The sequence below is a fragment of the Opisthorchis viverrini genome, assembly GCF_000715545.1.
Source record: "Opisthorchis viverrini unplaced genomic scaffold opera_v5_2, whole genome shotgun sequence".
NCBI classification, from domain to species: Eukaryota; Metazoa; Platyhelminthes; class Trematoda; order Opisthorchiida; family Opisthorchiidae; genus Opisthorchis; species Opisthorchis viverrini.
The window spans coordinates 468,771-487,809 of record NW_008751658.1 but is presented as its reverse complement, the minus strand read 5'-3'; the positions used below and the strand labels follow the sequence as shown (position 1 = coordinate 487,809).

General features: G+C 44.4%; 1 protein-coding gene across 1 annotated transcript; it reads right to left on the bottom strand.

The window, feature by feature from the left end:
* Window positions 1–325: 325 nt before the first annotated feature.
* Window positions 326–17,762, bottom strand: T265_00177 (hypothetical protein; the record flags this gene model as incomplete). The annotated part of the gene is made up of 7 exons (XM_009163885.1): window positions 326–1,332; window positions 4,241–4,483; window positions 13,577–13,861; window positions 15,660–15,944; window positions 17,119–17,322; window positions 17,369–17,596; window positions 17,637–17,762. The coding sequence occupies 7 exons, from the start codon at window positions 17,760–17,762 to the stop codon at window positions 514–516; spliced, it is 2,190 nt and encodes a 729-aa protein (XP_009162149.1).
* Window positions 17,763–19,039: the final 1,277 nt, after the last annotated feature.

The window sequence follows — 19,039 nt, the reverse complement described above, 5'->3', positions numbered from 1 at the left end:
AAATCAGCCTGATGAGAATTCGGGGACTGGGTCTCCTTGATGAAATATAAGAACGACGAAACTGGCACCGACCAGAGTTTCCATCGATCTGGTGAATAATGTTGACTCCCGATTTTGTCGAATCTGCTGACTTCGTTGTTGGTTTTGAAGTACGAGTGTCGAACCAAGCAGTTCTAGCTCAAGACGATGAAACCGAACTTTTGAACAACTCCAAAGGGAGGGGACTGGTTTCACCAATAAGACAGTAACGATACAAGCTTAGCCATCTAATTCATACTTAGGGTACAGACAAACACGCATTAACGTCATCCATGGTTGGATAAAAGCGCCTATTCTGGAAGAGGTGCGCTTCGGCCAAATAGACCATCTTTTACAGAAATTACTTTCTCCACATCGCAACGTGCAGAATACCCAACTATGGGGATTTATCAAAATTATCATGGAAACCGCGAAACAAAAAGCAATCACGAAATACTGAGTGATAGGGGGAGCGTTCTCGAGCGGGTCAAAGTTCTAGAACTCTGTATTGCCTGTGGCTACAGCTGTCTGACGAACTGTACGGCCAGCCCCGGTGGTTGGCTGGTTTGCCGCTGGCTCCGCGATGTCTCCGGCAGCTGTGCGTTGAGCAGCAATAGTCAACTCACGGAATCGTTTCATCACATCCACAAGCGCACGATCGCGTCGCAACACGGGATCCTGTGACCGCATAATTGGATGCCATCGCACATAATAGCCACTCCAAAACTGTAAGTGTACGAGCGAATGTTGCGGAAATATGATGCGATGACCAGAGACTTCGGCTGGCGTGTACATTGGATTCTGATAGCTTTTCAAGTCTGAATTCATATAAGACCAGAGAGAAACGGTTCGTTCACGAACACCATGATCCCGAGCTTGCATTTCACAGTTGAAGAGGAACGTTCCAAATCGTGCCGCGTAAACTTCGTCCATTATGGTGATAAGAAATCGTTCGTTAAATTCGAACGAATGAGGAAACTGTTGCGTCATTTGCCACACACAATCAATAAATTGAAGAAAGACTGGAGAACGCTCGTCCGCACTCGACGGTTTTGGACTGATAGAACTGCCGTTCGGAGGAAGAGGTGGCATACCGGCATTCGAGGGCATCACAACACCTCCGTCAGCGGGCCCACCGGTACGTTGGGCGAACTTATGTCCGAACGAGCACCATTCCTTCTCTATGAGTACTTCAAACCCACGCAGCGTTCGGTAGAATGGATCTAGCATGAGCATTGCCAGTGATGTAACTTGAGCCGTCCGATCCCATCCGTCAGAGCAGTGGACCAAGACAGAGGATTTGTGATTCTCGATCTGAAAACAGCAACAATGTGTTAGTAAGGGTGTAATCCACCTTACACACCGGCCTTAGGCTAACAAAAGATTTTTCAAACACAAGGCTTACTAACAAATGCGAGGAAACCTGACAGCGCTGGCACACGACAGTAAGTGGAAGACTTAAGCAACACGTCTAATTCTTGCGTAAAATAGATCAGGAACAATACTGTAAGATGAAGACACTATTAGCCCAAAACGGTTTCGTGGAGCGTTGTCAAGGCCAGTGTACTGTACGTCTACAGTGGTGGAAAAAGTGTAGTTCTGCATCGACGTGCCGTATGGATTCGGAAACTCCTAGTATCCAATTCCATCAGACTGTGTTTACAGGCACCTTCGACATACGCTCTAGCAAACAAATTGTCCACCTGTAGCAGAAGCTACTGTGACGCAAAAAAATGTAAACTTGGAGCATCTGATAGCGAAAGATTTAATGTAAGCTGAGAAGAGATTTCGTAAAAGTCGACGTTTAGAGCTAACGATCCGGGAGCAAAGACCTAGGAAAAACAGTACCCGAGATGGTAGGTTAGTGACAACGCTCAAAGCTGATCGGCATAGCTCAGAGACCGGGCAGCTGATGAGTTTAAAATATGCGAGTGCAGTTCGTATAAATGATGTGTGCAGATATGAACACGGCTGTTTCGCTGGGCACTATCGTAGGCATCGGGAGGAACGGTAATTTCACTCTCGCTTTGGTAGACAGGCTGTCTCTCTTCGGGGCTGACAAGCTAATCTAACATCAGTGAACTCGATAGCAAGAGAATATCGCAAATAATTGTAAGCTTCCAAAAGTGACTGAGTCTGTCTCGTGCTAGATACTTTTAAGGTGGGACAAGTTTCGGTTGTCACATCAAGCCAGCTTGCTCCAGCTGCTCCGGGGTCTGAATAACACCCGATAACGTTACCGAAATTTTGGTACCTGGTTTGTCACCGTTTTTACGACACCCTCATCAGAATCTTCATTAATATCCAACTTCGTGTTACTAGAAACGAATTAATAATTTAACGCTGACACAAAGCTGAAGTATATTGCAGTAGCATCCAGAAAGTAGTTCCTTTCGAAAGCCAGTTTCCATCTTAGGTTAAAAGTAGTCCACAGTACTTCGCTGCACCACTTCCAGACCCGCAGTAAATAGGTCAAGTAAATTCCACCTCGAATCGAGGTTACTCAACTGTATTGTCCTGAACCACTTGATCACCGATGTCTTTGCACTGGAGACTATAGCGTGATCGTAATGAAGCCTTGCTTGGGATCATCAGGAATACTCATTCCACGAACCACCAACAGGATTCAAGCCCGCAACCTCCCGATTAGTAGTTGTCGATAGTCAAAGTGCACTGCTCACGTGATTTACAGCTGACCAATGGTACGTATACTAACCAAGTGAAAACAAAATAAATGAATAATCTCCTCATGGACGGTAAAAATCCTAAATAGAGTCTCTTTCCGACAAGTCATCATTCGAGTGGTCGTGTGGTATGAATTCCACACTTGAAGGGTGACTGGTTTAAGTCCGGTTAATCGCACCACCGATCAGTTACTCAGAGCCGAATGGCATAGTATTCACCTACAAACAAAGGGGTCGCGGCTCCGAATATCTTTACAGGTTCGTTATAAGCCCACTGCCGGTGGTTGCCGAAAAGGATGCAACAGTTGTGCCGTGCTTCTTGGATTTTCAACATCGATTGACTTTAGTTGCGTGATGAAAACTATCGGAAGTATAGGACGATAAGCCAAAGGGACAGCAATGTGGGGGCTGAACTCTAGCTGGACGTTGTTCTATGCCATGTGACAATCGGACTTCGAAGTAGAATGCACTCAGTTAGTTTGACACGGTTTGAGATATTTCTAAACCATTGATTGGTTGGTATACTTTAAAAACTTATGTTGTTCAGAAGCGACGTATAATCCTTGAAAAGTAGTCTTCTGATGTATTTACCTACAGATATGGGATAGGTGGCCTTTCTTCGGAGGTGGAAGCAAAGTCAACTGAGCAACGAAATATGTATAAAAAGCCGATCAGACTAGTCCCCGACTACGGCAGAGTCCATTAAAGTGATGTCGCGACTGCATCCAAGTAAATAAGAATCTGAAAAAAATATATATGAGTCTGGTCCATAGGTCGAGGAGGTTGTAATTCACAATATGAGGTTAATATGTCTGTCTGTTCGTTCAGAGGCCACTCGATGTGATATCAGTTGAGTCGGGTTCATCCTGCTTATTAAGAAAGGAGGATGGTTGGGAGACAACCAGTGGATTTATCGCTCATTGACATTCAACAACAATTAGGTTGGCTAGGTGTAAAACTTGAGATGGTGGTTAATACACGAATTAACTGACCGGAGGGTCCGTGGTTCGAACCCTACCTCTGCCTTTCGAATTCCCCTGTCTAGGCTTCGACAACCTGGCAGTATCTCAGCCCTCGTGCTTCCTTGTGTGATACGGCAATTAGGCACCGAAAGGGCGTTACAACTGAACGACTATTGTTATTAGTATGTAGTAGTTAAGAAGCATCGATTGGTTCTCAATCGGCCTAGGTCAACATGCTAACTCATTCCGTTGACCTGACGAGGATTTAATGACAAAAGTGAAACGATGACCGGTAATAAACTAACTGAATGTCTATCAATTCTCCCTGAAATGAAGACACACACTTTGACAGCGAAGGAAAAGTTCCAGTAATGTCTGTGTATCCATACGTACGTATTTGCCAGCGGTAGTTATCAGCTCCGTTTACAAACCTGAATGAGATATTTCAAAGGCCACCTGGGTGGAAGTCAAGGTTAAGATAGGAGCCAAAACCCGAAGGCTCAGTGAATGAAAGCCATTGTGCAGTAAGGTCAGCGGCGAGTTGGATTCGAACAGTGATGAAAAGCATGATCTCACCTTGTCAGCCACACTGGTTGCCGCAAATATGATCTGTTTGATGTGATACAACCACTTGGAGTCTGCCAAAGCTTTGAACCAGTTGCCTTCCTTGGGCATCGGGTAACATGCCTCATACACATTGGTCAAAGAGGCCCGCATTGCGTGAATGTTTTGAATGTTGAGAAACACGTACTGCACATTCTCGTAGTAGGTGGGATTTTCCACGCCACCGCCACGACCCTTGTTGGCCACGGCATTCATCTATGAGGGGATTAAATGGGAAAGAGAGAGGTTAACTAGGTGTAACCGATTGTTCAAAAGCCCGCAAGTTCACGATTCCAACGGATCGCGCAAAAGCTTGCAACAGTTTTCGTCTCCGTGGAACGAAGCATTATCGGAAAAAAAGGGTATTCTATGGGACAGCTGAGACTTTGCTACAAATCCGACGAAGTCCTTGTCTGACTCCTCCACAACGGCCCTTGATACCACACTTACGTCTCCAATACATCTCCTACAATCAAACCAGGCTGCATACACAGATTACCCCAACTACCACCACGAGCCAGTCAATCACTGAAAATTGAAGCTGAAGTCTATTCTGGTTCTTAAAATGGTTCCTCGAAAAAGAAACATAGCTATGCAGATCTTCTGTCCCACTGACGGGTATTCACACATGGCTATCACGCCTGACGTTTAGTCTTTCAAAAACTACGGATCAGCGGGCTCTTCGCGACTTGATCTCACGAAGAGCAGCATTCGTTGGGACATGTGACGATCGCATTACAGAGTGAAAGCAATGAAGCTAGAGCATGGGACGAAGCGAGGCTGTCAATTGCCAGTCCTTTTCATCACTACACTAGACTGGATATTCGTGAGTTGTCATTTGTGGTTCTTGGAAAAGTTTAGCTGGTTTGGACAAGAACTTCCCATTCAAACGACTTGGGCAACTGATGCATCGCACAGCTGTGTCAGCTACGGTAGTATATGATGCAATACTACGGTGGCCTAGTACAATGTGACATACTATAGTACAATACGGTGTAGCACATAGTACAGTACAGTATAGTAGTACACCATAGTACAGTCGAAATGAACTGTTCCATCGCCGACTAACAAAAGTTGTTAAGAGGATCTGAAACAACGAAAGTTTCACTGTAGAAGTGCAGAACGTGCGCTATATGATTCTTGTAGGTCGTCCTCCCAATGGAGGAGATATTTTGGTGAACACCGACGGTGTCTTTTTGAGAGAGGGCTGTTGCACGCCGTTTATATCATGCGCCCCAGTGTGCCTTGCACTACAGTATTGATACGCTTCAATATGGTAATTATGACATACAAACAGTGTTTGACCCGTTCATTACATTCTGAATACCTCAGTTCAACTTCGACCAACAATTACCGAAATTGGAACTACCAGGTTGTGCGTTCCGTTTACTCATTGCCATCAGAGCTCTTGCCGTGTAATTTATACAAGATGAAACTTAACTACCTTGGAAAACTACCATAAAATTCAAAGACGTTTTAACTAGGGATGGCTTCTACTAGACGAGACGGCTGTGATTAGTGCGCAAATTTACTGATCGGAAGGTCTGTGGTTCAAACCCTACCTCGTCTAGGCTTCGGCGACCTGGCAGTATCCCAGCCCTCGTGCTTCCTCCGGATGGCATGGCAGCTAGACACCGAAAGGGTGTTATAGCTGAACGATTATCTTTGCTTCAAACTGCGCGGACAAACGTGTATTGGGTTACACTCATTTGCAAACTAGTTTGGTTTTCAAAGAGACTCACCTGAACCTCTCGTTTGTGATATATGGAGGTAATTATCTCCTGAATTCTACTCGAACGGTTGTCTGCTGCATCAACTGAGTGGAATTTAGCCTGCCAAAATCGAGTTCACAGGCGAATGCATTCCCACTATCAGACAGTGGATACATACGTGCTCACTTCAGTAAGCAAAAGTTTCACTCTGTAAGTACCTGTAACCTGTCAGCCGGCTGTGAGCAAGCCACTGGACTGATTGATTAGCCAATCATGTTTGTGATGTACATGCTGAGACCAACGCAGCTGCGAAACTCGGATGGACTAAAACCAGTAAGCTGAAAACTTTAATCCATCGACGACCCGGACAGCTTCGCGCGTTCAAGCTGAATAAGATCAACATAACATTGAACAATTCGCTCGAAGCTCAGATGTCACAACTGCCTTGCTTGTGAGACGTGTTCCACCGTTTAAGTTCACCATATTTAGTCTCGTTAGCTGTCTTCGTATTTGGTGACGATGGTAGTGTGACGGGGGTATGGTGTGGAGGTAGGAGGCAATGATTACTCAGTTTTTTAATAAATAGCCTTACCAATTGATGGAACGGAATGAACTTAGCTGTTGTTAGCTCTATTGAGATTTTCGGGTCGAACGGATGAACATTGGTTTTTTACTATTGTACAGATATAGTTTGCATTAAGGTGGTATGGGCACGCATGCGTGGCGTGTGGGCATGCACGCGTCACTCACTCTGACACAACTGATGCTTAGACAGAGTTACCCCAGCGGTCATTCGCATGATCAAAAGCCAACGAGATTACGATGACAGCAACAGTCCAGTTTGTTCTGCGTCACTAAACAAGGTAGTTTGGCCAATCAGTTGAAGGAGAGGGGAGTGTAAGTGAATTAAATGGAATTTACCAAAGCTTAGTCAGCTGACGAGTTGTGTGTTCAGTGTCTTGGTTTCTACTGACAGGATAGGGGCTTACTGCGTACAATAATGAAACGGTTGACAGTAACTCAAAAGTCAGGTATTCCGAAACAGCCATCTAGGAGCCACTCGGAGCTCTGTGGTTGGTTCTTTGAACGTGTTTCACAAAACTACTCACAGCTGTAAGGAACTGTTTCAGCAGCACACTGAAAAGGGTGCATTGAAAAGCTAGTCTCGCATCACAGTGGACCAAGAGTTGCACACATTTCAATGATACCAAAGGATGAAAAAGATTCATAGTGAGATCGCTGTCACAGTGTTGTGTACAATAAAGCTATGCAAATTGCTGTAGAGATAGGGATTAAAGCGTCCCGAACACCGAAAGGATGGTTTTGACGTGGAAAGAGAGGACATCAACTGAGCACATACGAGGAAAGCATATCTACTCTAGGCGTCGGTGTAGAAATTTATATTCAGATATAGGAAGAATGAAAAAACAAGGCACAGAGAGATTGGTGAGTTTCGCGAAGTATCCCAATGACAAAAGCCAACCATGACCAAAATGATATATATAATGCCAATGAAACTGCCCTACAAAGTCTTTATCTTGCAAAAAGAACAGTAGAAACAAGATGCTCAAAGACGAAGTAATCCTGATATTCTTTAGGTGGTTAGAAAACTGACACCTGCCGCAACAGGCAAGTACAAATTCCTAAGATACGCCTTGATATAATGAATCTTCCCCGTAAATATCGCAAGTGATCACAATGTTTCGGAGGTGGCTCTGGAATGTTGACAAGATGGCTATTCAAAAATACACGTATACTTATATTCGTCGTTAAAGTTCGCATATTTCAACACCAGTTAATATACTTGCCTACAAATAGCATTTCCGTTAACCATTCAATAAACCATGGATACCGAATTCAAGTTTCAACTAATTTCACTCGATTTTATAATAGACCACGTAAAAAAAGGCTAACGAGGCTGTGTCACGACGCAGGAATCTATGAGTGATAACACAGCCAACCCGACAACGCTAGTGTGTAGTTCAATCCCATAGGCTGCCGGAATTTACGACGCGTGACCGGGAAGATCGTCAGCGAATAGAAAAATCCTCAAATTACTTCGAAATTAGCGAAATTTTATTTCATCGGAACATGGGACAGTTTGACCTTGACCCTAATGGAGTGGGAGCAAGTAGAAAATTTTTTTGAACAATGTGTGGAGAAAAGTATCAGTGTAACTGTGATGCTACTGATGGGGGACATGCGAGTAGTATGTTTTCTCGTAAATCCGCTTTGCGTATCTTGAAAAGTGAGACCTGTTACGGAATTTGTGGAGTCGCTCTGTAGCATTTGCTGGCAATTGAGTAGCAGTCAATGAATACCCAGAAAAGTTCAGGAAGACGCGTTCAAGGAGAATATGAATATTCATTTTTGTAAACAAGATGCATATGAGAGTTTTGCTCCCCTGTCCAATAGTCTGTAACTGTTCAGTTAACATTTTCAAATAAATAACCCCGCAGCGAAGGCCTTCTTCCTTTTGACGTACAGAAGGAAAGTGAACATGATGATTAGGCAGTAAACTTTCGTAATGCAAGCGGAGCGCCCTTCTTGCCAGAAAACGCTTTGAACTTAAGCATAATTTAGTGTCTGAAAGTTCGATATAGTGCTTCATCCCGTTTCCCGGACCTATACTGGTCGGCTGAAAGGGACCATTTTAGTAAACCAATGTGTACACAATGAACATTGTATTGCATGCTTATTCGTTTAAATTTTGTCGTTCATCGTAATGACCCCAAATGGATTTATCCCACAGCCACATTTGATTGCCAATCAAATGGCATGTATGGGGTGATTCTGAATGACTAAAAGCAGAGGATGATGCGAAAATCGCATACGCATTTTGAAAGAAATCGACTAACTCCGAAAGTCGCCTTCCTTCTGACAGAATGCGTCTAATCGATCCCTACGAGCATGAACTGAAGTATGTTGAGCTCAGTCGTAAACGTATCTTATTCGCGAGACGGGTCAAGTGGTTAGAGCACGAATTTACTGACCGGAAGGTCCGTGGTTCGAACCCGACCCTCGCCTCTCGACTTCCCCTGTCTAGGCTTGGGCAACCTGGCAGTATCCAGCCCTCGTACTTACTTCTGGTAGCATGGCAGCTAGGCACCGAAGGGGTGTTACAGCTGAACGAGTTATTTTATTTTTTTTCACTTGTTCGCGTCAGTAATGTCGCATTCCATGGTAGTGTGAGATTTTGCAATATCCAATTGAGATTCCATCTTGCCAGGGAAAGCAATCTATGCTGAGAAGCCGTGTGCAGATGTATCATCCTTATTTGCAATCCCCAGCAGTGCAAATCTCACGAGTTTTGACCCCGCAACATGTCTAAGTGAGACAGCTATTGAAACTGCTAATCAGCTACTCGTGACCAAAAGGCTAATTGTTCGACCGCTGGCCAGAAGCTTTCCGAATTTAGTGAGATGCTCATTGTTGATTGTGCAAAACAAGGATGAAACAGCTGTACAGTTCTTGGTTTTGTAAGCATAATTTGGCTTCGCTGATAAGTGTAATTCATATTCCCCATGATGAGTAGCGGTTAAGTATGATATATTCAATAGAAACTTCATCCCAAGATGTCGGGGTGTTTAAGCGGCGTGTTTGATTAAAATTTGACCGTGAGCGCCACATATTCGACAGGACGGTTCATAAAAGAATACCCGAAAATGAGTAATTCGGTAACAATAACCTGAGACTCCATCCGCAGATTATCACAAACATCGTCATCATCATCTTTGGAATGAAATGTGTAAGACAGTTAAGTTAATCAACTCAATAAAGTTGTCATGATTAACCTTGTTTGTTTGTACGGCCCAGAAACTAGTTTTATAGAGATATGATCAAAATCAACAGGATAGATAACACAAGAGTGACCATAGCTCCAGCTCAATGAAATCGAGTCATGAGAAAGCTGCAGTGTTGTACTAAGATGAACCGCAAGTGGAGGCTATTGTCCGAGATTTACCTGCTACATCAGCTTAACAGACTCTCAAACATGTTGGTTAATGTTACGCGCCACCCTGCACTAAGCAGTGGGTAGAAAGGACACTGTGTGGAACAGCTGGAGAGCAGTTTACCGATTTAAACCCCGGGTTATAGGACCAGGCGATAAAGGCAGATGACATTTCTAAAAGCCAAGGACATTCATAACTGACAGACCTTGATTACCAAGACAAAGACTTAACACCCGGAGAGCAAAGCGTACATATCGCTCTAGTGATCCACACAATTCGCGACTCACAGAAAGTTTAAACTTACTTACTGTTACTTAGTATAGTCTGCTCTACGACAGCCCCGAAACTAATCCTAACAGTATCACAGGCATCCTTTAATGAGGTTTATTTTTAAACGTATGCGGAGTAGCACACTGCATTCAAAATGCTATTGGCTGAACATGGTCTTATCAACCGATTAGTGTCTATCGAAATTTCTGCTTGTAGTCACAAAAAGCCATTGATTCCGAAGAAATGTGGATGCTAAGGATATTTCTGAGGTCGAACAGTCACAATTCTGGATACACTACCAGATAATATCTCTCAGTTTACCTCAGGCAGAAAACCATTACTACTGTGAACCTGTAGCTCGTAAGGAAGTTGGGAATTGGGATACTGGGAATAGGACTGGACTGTTTGTCTTGGGATTCTAGTGTTCGAAAAACGAGAAGACTGGGCCGTGGCGCGCAACCTACCCAGATGGGGGTACAGAGTGCTAATAACGGTACCCTGCGCAGAAGTTATTGAGCCCACGACCCCACGACCGCTCAACGAGCCAATAGCCAATAGCCTGTATATAATGAGTATCATTTCAGCAATGTCAACAAGTCGACTGAGCAGTTTTTCAGTTTTCTCATGGTTTTACTGTGAGAAAAGAATGTAGAAAAGCAAAGGTCACTTCCACCTCATCGAATGAAGGTCCATTGTATCATGTGAAAAACCTCAAGTTTGATAACCAAAGGTTTCAAGTCCACACAGAGAGTTAAGCAACTCCGTACACATGTTGGTTATACTAGCTGCGTGCAGTAGGGATCAGATTCTCACGTACTGTAACAGGATAGCCCACTTCGCACTGAACAGATTCGTTCCAGCATAAGCACCCTTTTCGGGGGCCGTCATTTGTCGTCAATCAAACTTTTCCATTAATGAACCACAGAATGTCGCCTCACTGAGCAGCGGGCATGGTGAGGTTTTTATTTTCTTGACTATAAGTTCATTAACAAGTATACTGCTCTAACAGCTTGACCTATTACCTTGTCAAAATTTCGCAACCCGTTATTGTTTTTTGTTGAAAAATGATATCGAAGACTAAATACCCTCTTGGCTCATTACTCAAACTCCAGAAGGAGAACTGAGGCATCCAGGTGTGATTAACTGATTGTACAGTGCTCGTGTCAGGAACTGAGTGCGTGAAGGATCAAAGCGAATGTGAAAAAATGACCCGCAACAATCCAACGTAAAAAAAGACAAAATAAAGATCACTCGTAAACAACGAGTTGTACTCAGAACCTTTACGGCACTCATCCATATTCGGTAGATTGACCAAGAGAGTAAACGGCTATCGGTTGATAAACGATAAACAACGAATTTTGTGTTTCAGCAGAATCAACATTTTTCACGTAGTGCGCAGATCGACCAGGAATCGAACACATCTGTCTCTTCCATTGGGCCACACACACTCGAATTTTGTAACCCTTAGGGCCTGTTCGAATTATCATCATCCTAAGCACAACATTAGTGTTCAACACTGTCGTTTCGCAGCAGCTGCACTCCTAGTGTCAATATTATATCAACTTGTTGGTGGAAGGTAGCGTCTACAACGCGGCAGCATTGCTTACGGTTGTGAAGTTTGGCCATTGTGTGCTGACTGCTCGTATACCTTCGAAGAGCTGCATTCACGAAAACATTGGATCGACAATGCTGAACCGGGACTAACGATTTTCGGAAGCAAATCAGCTGCACGTCCATTTGATGAGTTGACTCAGCTACATCAACTACGCTGTGTAGTCATTCGCTTCGTATGACAGGTGGTCAATCGCCCACCATGCCCTGTTTGCTGAAGTAGGTCCTGTCTATAAGATATCGCAAAATTGATAACGTACGACCAGGAGACAGAACATGAAACACACCACACCTTGACTGTGCTATTGAACGTCACCTACGAGGTTACTAATAAATAATCGTAATAATCGTTCAGCATTAGCACCCTTTCGGTGCCTGGCTGCCAAATCACCCGAAGGGCATACGAGGAATGGGATATTGCCTGGTTGCCCAAGCCTAGACAGGAGCAGTCGAGATGCTGAGGTTGAGTTCGAATCACGGACCTTCCGGTCCTAACCTCTGAGCTGTCTCGGTTAGGGCATCAAAAGCACATCACTCCGATGGTTTGGGGAAGCAACAATCGTACGGTCACAGTGGTAGTTGTAATGACTGGGCGTCGAGATGGCTTAGCGGTTAAGGCGCCAGCCTACGGACCGAAAAGTCCGTGGTCCAAACCGGACCTCAGCATCTCGACTGTCTAGGCTTGAGCAACCTGGCAGTATCCCACCCCTTATGCATCCCTCTATTGTCATGACAGCTAGGCGCCGAAATGGTGTTACAATTGAACGAGAGTTGTGACGATTGTCTTATTCCTAGTCAGTAACGCACTATCCTTTCAGTGCTTTTAATGGTTAACCTGCACCCGCTATCTCCCCTTTAGTTTTCACCACCTGTGGTAATGAAAAAAACTGTACACGGTTCACATAGAGCAAAATGAACTAAAGCGAATAGTACTAAAGTGAATACACTAAAGTGCTGACTACTGCAGCCGTTGTTATCAGAAAGGTGGGAATGGATGCTGTAAACGATCAACGTGAGTGAGTGGTCGCAGTAGATGAGAGTGCTGCAGGTTATTACAGCGTAGCGTTAAGTCCGATGACTTGTGGTCCGAATTCTAGTGTACATTGTGAATTTAATAAATTGGTCAGGCAAAATGCTACTAAGGACTCGCGTTACCCAGTTGCAATAAGTATTACCGAAAATCCATCAGAAATTCTTACGGATGTACATGACAGATCGGGGCACCGATTTCGAATGTTACTCCGGTCTTAGCTCAGCTCAGCGAACTGACAAAAGTCACCGCTAAGGAAGTCTTCTTGACCAGAATTTCGTGTAAAAAGAGCACTGAGATCACGGCGCTCATACAATATTGATATACCACCTGAGAGAGATGGGAAGGTAATGAAAAGCATCCAAAACTCGACACTTTAAATACTATTGGTTGACGTGCAAACGAAGGCTAGTAGGCGAACAGCGAGTGTCCCTCCAACCAGAAAACTGAAAACCCCAAGCTTTGACAAACCGCTCTGCAAATCGAATCTCTCAACTGTAGACTGGAGATATCCCATCGAGCAAAAGTCCCAAGGCGCTGAAGAATCTTAAACTGTTGGAATATCCGTAAAACCAGTTTGCTCTGTCGGAAAAGTGAACCAGCCTCCAGATAACTGACAGGATAGTTAAAAAGAACTGACGGTACTGATCAGAGAACACCAGAGAATCTTCCACGAAGAAAGTTGGCCACTGTGGTTTTCAAGGTTAAATATGTGTATAACGGAATTACCTACCTGTGGTCTAGCGTCAAAAATGAGCAAATTGTTCGCATTCGCATTAGCCGTCCGAATAAGACGGACCAATTCTTCGTCAGCTGCGCTGCGACGTCCTTGCATCCCAACCTGTGGTTGACTGGCCCGTGTCAAACTTGCCTTGCTCTCAGGATGGAGCCAACTGAGAACGGGTACGCGACCTCGACTACGGTGTGGTGCGCAGGCCATGAGCAATTCATCTGTGACTTCCCACGGTACGGCAAGCAAGGCCGGATACGTATCCGATAAACGATAGTCCACATTAATCTGGGGCAAAAAGACACAAAGACGGTTGGAATTCGGTGGGGAAAAAAGATTTTAGCGTCATCGAAAACAAACCCGATCAATCTCAACTATCTTGAAACAGGACGAACTTCGGTTGTTAGCAGTAGTCACACATCACGATGCCTTTAAAATACTTAAACCGGTATGTACGGTCAACTAACAATGTGATATCGCACTACTATAAGTTTGCATCGGACAAATGAGGCATCCAAGACGAGGTAAAACGATATTTGTGGGTGTATCCCTAAACAGTTAATAGAGGGGCGTTCCCCAGCCAAGATCAGCTGGAAATAACCTATTCTTGGGATATAAGCCGTTGCTGGACTAGCCAACAAAACAATCAGGAATTACGGTAATACTGACTTCACCTAAAGCAGAAGCAAGAACTATATGTTTTGTTCTGTTCTGTTCCACTCAGTCAACTCAAATATGCTTTGTTAGCCGAGCAACTGGCACTGAGCGCCAACCAGATGACGAGATGTGGAACACCAAGTAGCGGCTCCGTTGTGGCTATACCGGTAGTGGGAAAGTATCCGGAGCGTCGTAACATCCAGAACGCAGTTCGCCAAGTAATCACACTGGAAGGTAAGTGAGTACAAAGCCGGCAGTTTAACTTAAAGATGCGCCTGTAGGTTTGAAGAAATCCCAAGAAATGATCAACAAAAATATAGATGAATTCAGTCAGCATGGCACAATTCCAGCATCATTCAGCGCCAGTATCCACTATTCAAATAAACTTTCTGAACCCATTAGCTAGAGGGAAGAAACGACTAGAATGAGCCATATGTGACCCAGCAGGCAAGTCTAAATTCCTAGTCAGTAACGCACTATCCTTTCAGTGCTTTTAATGGTTAACCTGCACCCGCTATCTCCCCTTTAGTTTTCACCACCTGTGGTAATGAAAAAAACTGTACACGGTTCACATAGAGCAAAATGAACTAAAGCGAATAGTACTAAAGTGAATACACTAAAGTGCTGACTACTGCAGCCGTTGTTATCAGAAAGGTGGGAATGGATGCTGTAAACGATTAACGTGAGTGGTTGCAGTAGATGAGAGTGCTGCAGGTTATTACAGCGTAGCGTTAAGTCCGATGACTTGTGGTCCGAATTCTAGTGTACATTGTGAATTTAATAAATTGGTCAGGCAAAATGCTACTAAGGACTCGCGTTACCCAGTTGCAATAAGTATTACCGAAAATCCATCAGAAATTCTTACGGATGTACATGACAGATCGGGGCACCGATTTCGAATGTTACTCCGGTCTTAGCTCAGCTCAGCGAACTGACAAAAGTCACCGCTAAGGAAGTCTTCTTGACCAGAATTTCGTGTAAAAAGAGCACTGAGATCACGGCGCTCATACAATATTGATATACCACCTGAGAGAGATGGGAAGGTAATGAAAAGCATCCAAAACTCGACACTTTAAATACTATTGGTTGACGTGCAAACGAAGGCTAGTAGGCGAACAGCGAGTGTCCCTCCAACCAGAAAACTGAAAACCCCAAGCTTTGACAAACCGCTCTGCAAATCGAATCTCTCAACTGTAGACTGGAGATATCCCATCGAGCAAAAGTCCCAAGGCGCTGAAGAATCTTAAACTGTTGGAATATCCGTAAAACCAGTTTGCTCTGTCGGAAAAGTGAACCAGCCTCCAGATAACTGACAGGATAGTTAAAAAGAACTGACGGTACTGATCAGAGAACACCAGAGAATCTTCCACGAAGAAAGTTGGCCACTGTGGTTTTCAAGGTTAAATATGTGTATAACGGAATTACCTACCTGTGGTCTAGCGTCAAAAATGAGCAAATTGTTCGCATTCGCATTAGCCGTCCGAATAAGACGGACCAATTCTTCGTCAGCTGCGCTGCGACGTCCTTGCATCCCAACCTGTGGTTGACTGGCCCGTGTCAAACTTGCCTTGCTCTCAGGATGGAGCCAACTGAGAACGGGTACGCGACCTCGACTACGGTGTGGTGCGCAGGCCATGAGCAATTCATCTGTGACTTCCCACGGTACGGCAAGCAAGGCCGGATACGTATCCGATAAACGATAGTCCACATTAATCTGGGGCAAAAAGACACAAAGACGGTTGGAATTCGGTGGGGAAAAAAGATTTTAGCGTCATCGAAAACAAACCCGATCAATCTCAACTATCTTGAAACAGGACGAACTTCGGTTGTTAGCAGTAGTCACACATCACGATGCCTTTAAAATACTTAAACCGGTATGTACGGTCAACTAACAATGTGATATCGCACTACTATAAGTTTGCATCGGACAAATGAGGCATCCAAGACGAGGTAAAACGATATTTGTGGGTGTATCCCTAAACAGTTAATAGAGGGGCGTTCCCCAGCCAAGATCAGCTGGAAATAACCTATTCTTGGGATATAAGCCGTTGCTGGACTAGCCAACAAAACAATCAGGAATTACGGTAATACTGACTTCACCTAAAGCAGAAGCAAGAACTATATGTTTTGTTCTGTTCTGTTCCACTCAGTCAACTCAAATATGCTTTGTTAGCCGAGCAACTGGCACTGAGCGCCAACCAGATGACGAGATGTGGAACACCAAGTAGCGGCTCCGTTGTGGCTATACCGGTAGTGGGAAAGTATCCGGAGCGTCGTAACATCCAGAACGCAGTTCGCCAAGTAATCACACTGGAAGGTAAGTGAGTACAAAGCCGGCAGTTTAACTTAAAGATGCGCCTGTAGGTTTGAAGAAATCCCAAGAAATGATCAACAAAAATATAGATGAATTCAGTCAGCATGGCACAATTCCAGCATCATTCAGCGCCAGTATCCACTATTCAAATAAACTTTCTGAACCCATTAGCTAGAGGGAAGAAACGACTAGAATGAGCCATATGTGACCCAGCAGGCAAGTCTAAATATATAAACTGGAATTCCTCCCCCCCCCCAAAGATAATCGTTCAGATGTAACACCCTTTCGGTGTCTAGCTGTTATGCCGCCCGCAGGAAGCCGGGAAGGGCTGGGATACTGCCAGGTTCCTCAAGCCTATACCGGATTGGTCGAGATGCATAGATCGAACTACGGACCTTCTGGTCAGTAAATTCGCGCTCTAACCATTGAACCATCTCGCCCACCCCCACCCCCCGAGTAAAAAGCCCCAGAATTGCCTACTTCTCTGCAGAAGGGAATTTCTCGCACAAGAGGGCACTTTTGGTCGGTAATCGATGTAGTTGTGGTACACAGCTTGTTGTTCCGACAAACTCACCTTTGTTAGTTTCCATCCATTTGTAAATATGTTCTGCCGGTGATATTCCTCTTCCGGCGTGTACACTTCCCATCCATTAAAAGGAAACACATTCTCTGCAATACACCGCTCGCCAAAAGTATAGGCGAAAAGTGGTTGTTTTGATATGCTGGGAAATGCATATGCCTTCAGCTTTTCATAGAATGTTGTGGCACGCGCGAAGTCCTTCAAGATTCAAGTACTACGGTTATTTTATTCAAGCAAAACGCACTGTTAACAGCAGTTTGACATTCCGCAAATCTTTACAGACAATATAGAGTCCAATTCCCTTGGAAGCTGCTTGCACTGTGTGTTTTTGCTCAATGCTCTGGATGACACCGAGAGGCACTTGCAACACAAATAATTTGTGTGTCAGTCCGACGAATGCCGGGAGAGTGTGATAATAACTGGCGTCGCCATGTTTCAGCTGATGAGAAAATATGAACCGGTAGTTGGTTAACTGAAATCGCAGAATGTGATTAGGGTGATGTGTAAGTTACCTCTACATTTCCAGGAAGCAAACAGTCCGGGGGACGAATGAATGTGCAAGCACAGCTCTCGACACTTTGCTCTCCTGGTAACTTGTTGTATTTTGGGGCTGAAGTACAAACAGCATCCGCGGACATTTCACCGCTTCATTCGGTGGCAGTTGAAAGAACAAGGGAGCTGCAGAAATTCCTAAGGACAATCGTGGTTAACCTATCAAAAAAGGAAAGGAAACAAGCGTAAGATAGAATATTGAGTGACAACATCAAATTAATAAATCCTTTGTTTTTTCTTGAACGGTAGCTATCCACGCTAAGCCATGAGTCCCTAAATATCTAGTGTTGAAATCGCTGTCACAAGGAACATTCCTGAAGTATAGTGGACACTCAATTTTTTTCCAGCCTCAATGAAGAAATAAGGAAGTAAATGATTGCAGCTTGGAGATTACGACAGTTGGGTAGTTGAGTGGATAGGTTCTGACCCGAAAATCTGTTTCGACTGCTCACATCTGCACCCGGGCGATCTGATAATATCTCAGCTTGTGTTTCATCTAGACCATTCGCACAGGAAGAGTGAGCCCATTAGTTCAACATTATGAATTATGTCATCATGACGTGTTCTACTCGGTTCGCAATGAATTAATCAAAAAGATATCCGGTTGCCACCAAATCAGGCTAGAGAACATGGAAAACGCCAGAGACAGCATGCTGTTCAGAATCACAAAGAAATGTCATAGAGTACACCTTTACAGGCGTGTCAGTGCAAAGTTCAGACACAGCGAGCGGAATTCGGACTTTTAGCCTAGAACTACACAAGCTTCACCACCATAAGCACGGACGGGTGGTGAGCATTCAGCATCAAGTCGAAAGTGCACACATAAGGAAAGAGCTGAGCACCTAAGCCTCATCGGTTATTACCAGTTTAGTGCTTTTGGTGGTAATGAGGATGGTGAATAAAGAAAGCCACTCAACTTTGTCTCGGAAGCACGACCTCTGCAAGCAGATGACAGCTGAATGCCATCGGGGAATGCTCAAAGTCCCCTACTCACTGAGGGCACAGTCAAGACTCATCCCGTACCTTTCACCTATACGATCCATCAAGAAGAGACTAGAACTCACCGTAGTGACAGCCTCTGTGCATTTACAACGCACTGAGCTACGCTGAGTGAGCTACATGACACTCATAACAGGTTGGTCAATAGTTGGAGGTCTGACCAGCAAAGTCTCCTGGTCCTCCAGGTTTAATGTTAGGTGTGTGGCGAATCCTTCTGAAAAATGTAATACACTGGCATTTAACGCCGGAAAACGCTGTCTTAGGGGCAGACCTTTGACGCAAAGGCTTCCATTGAGCACACTAATCGTCCTTTTGTATAGATCTGGGCACCCTGGAAGTATCACAGACAATGTACTACCAAGAA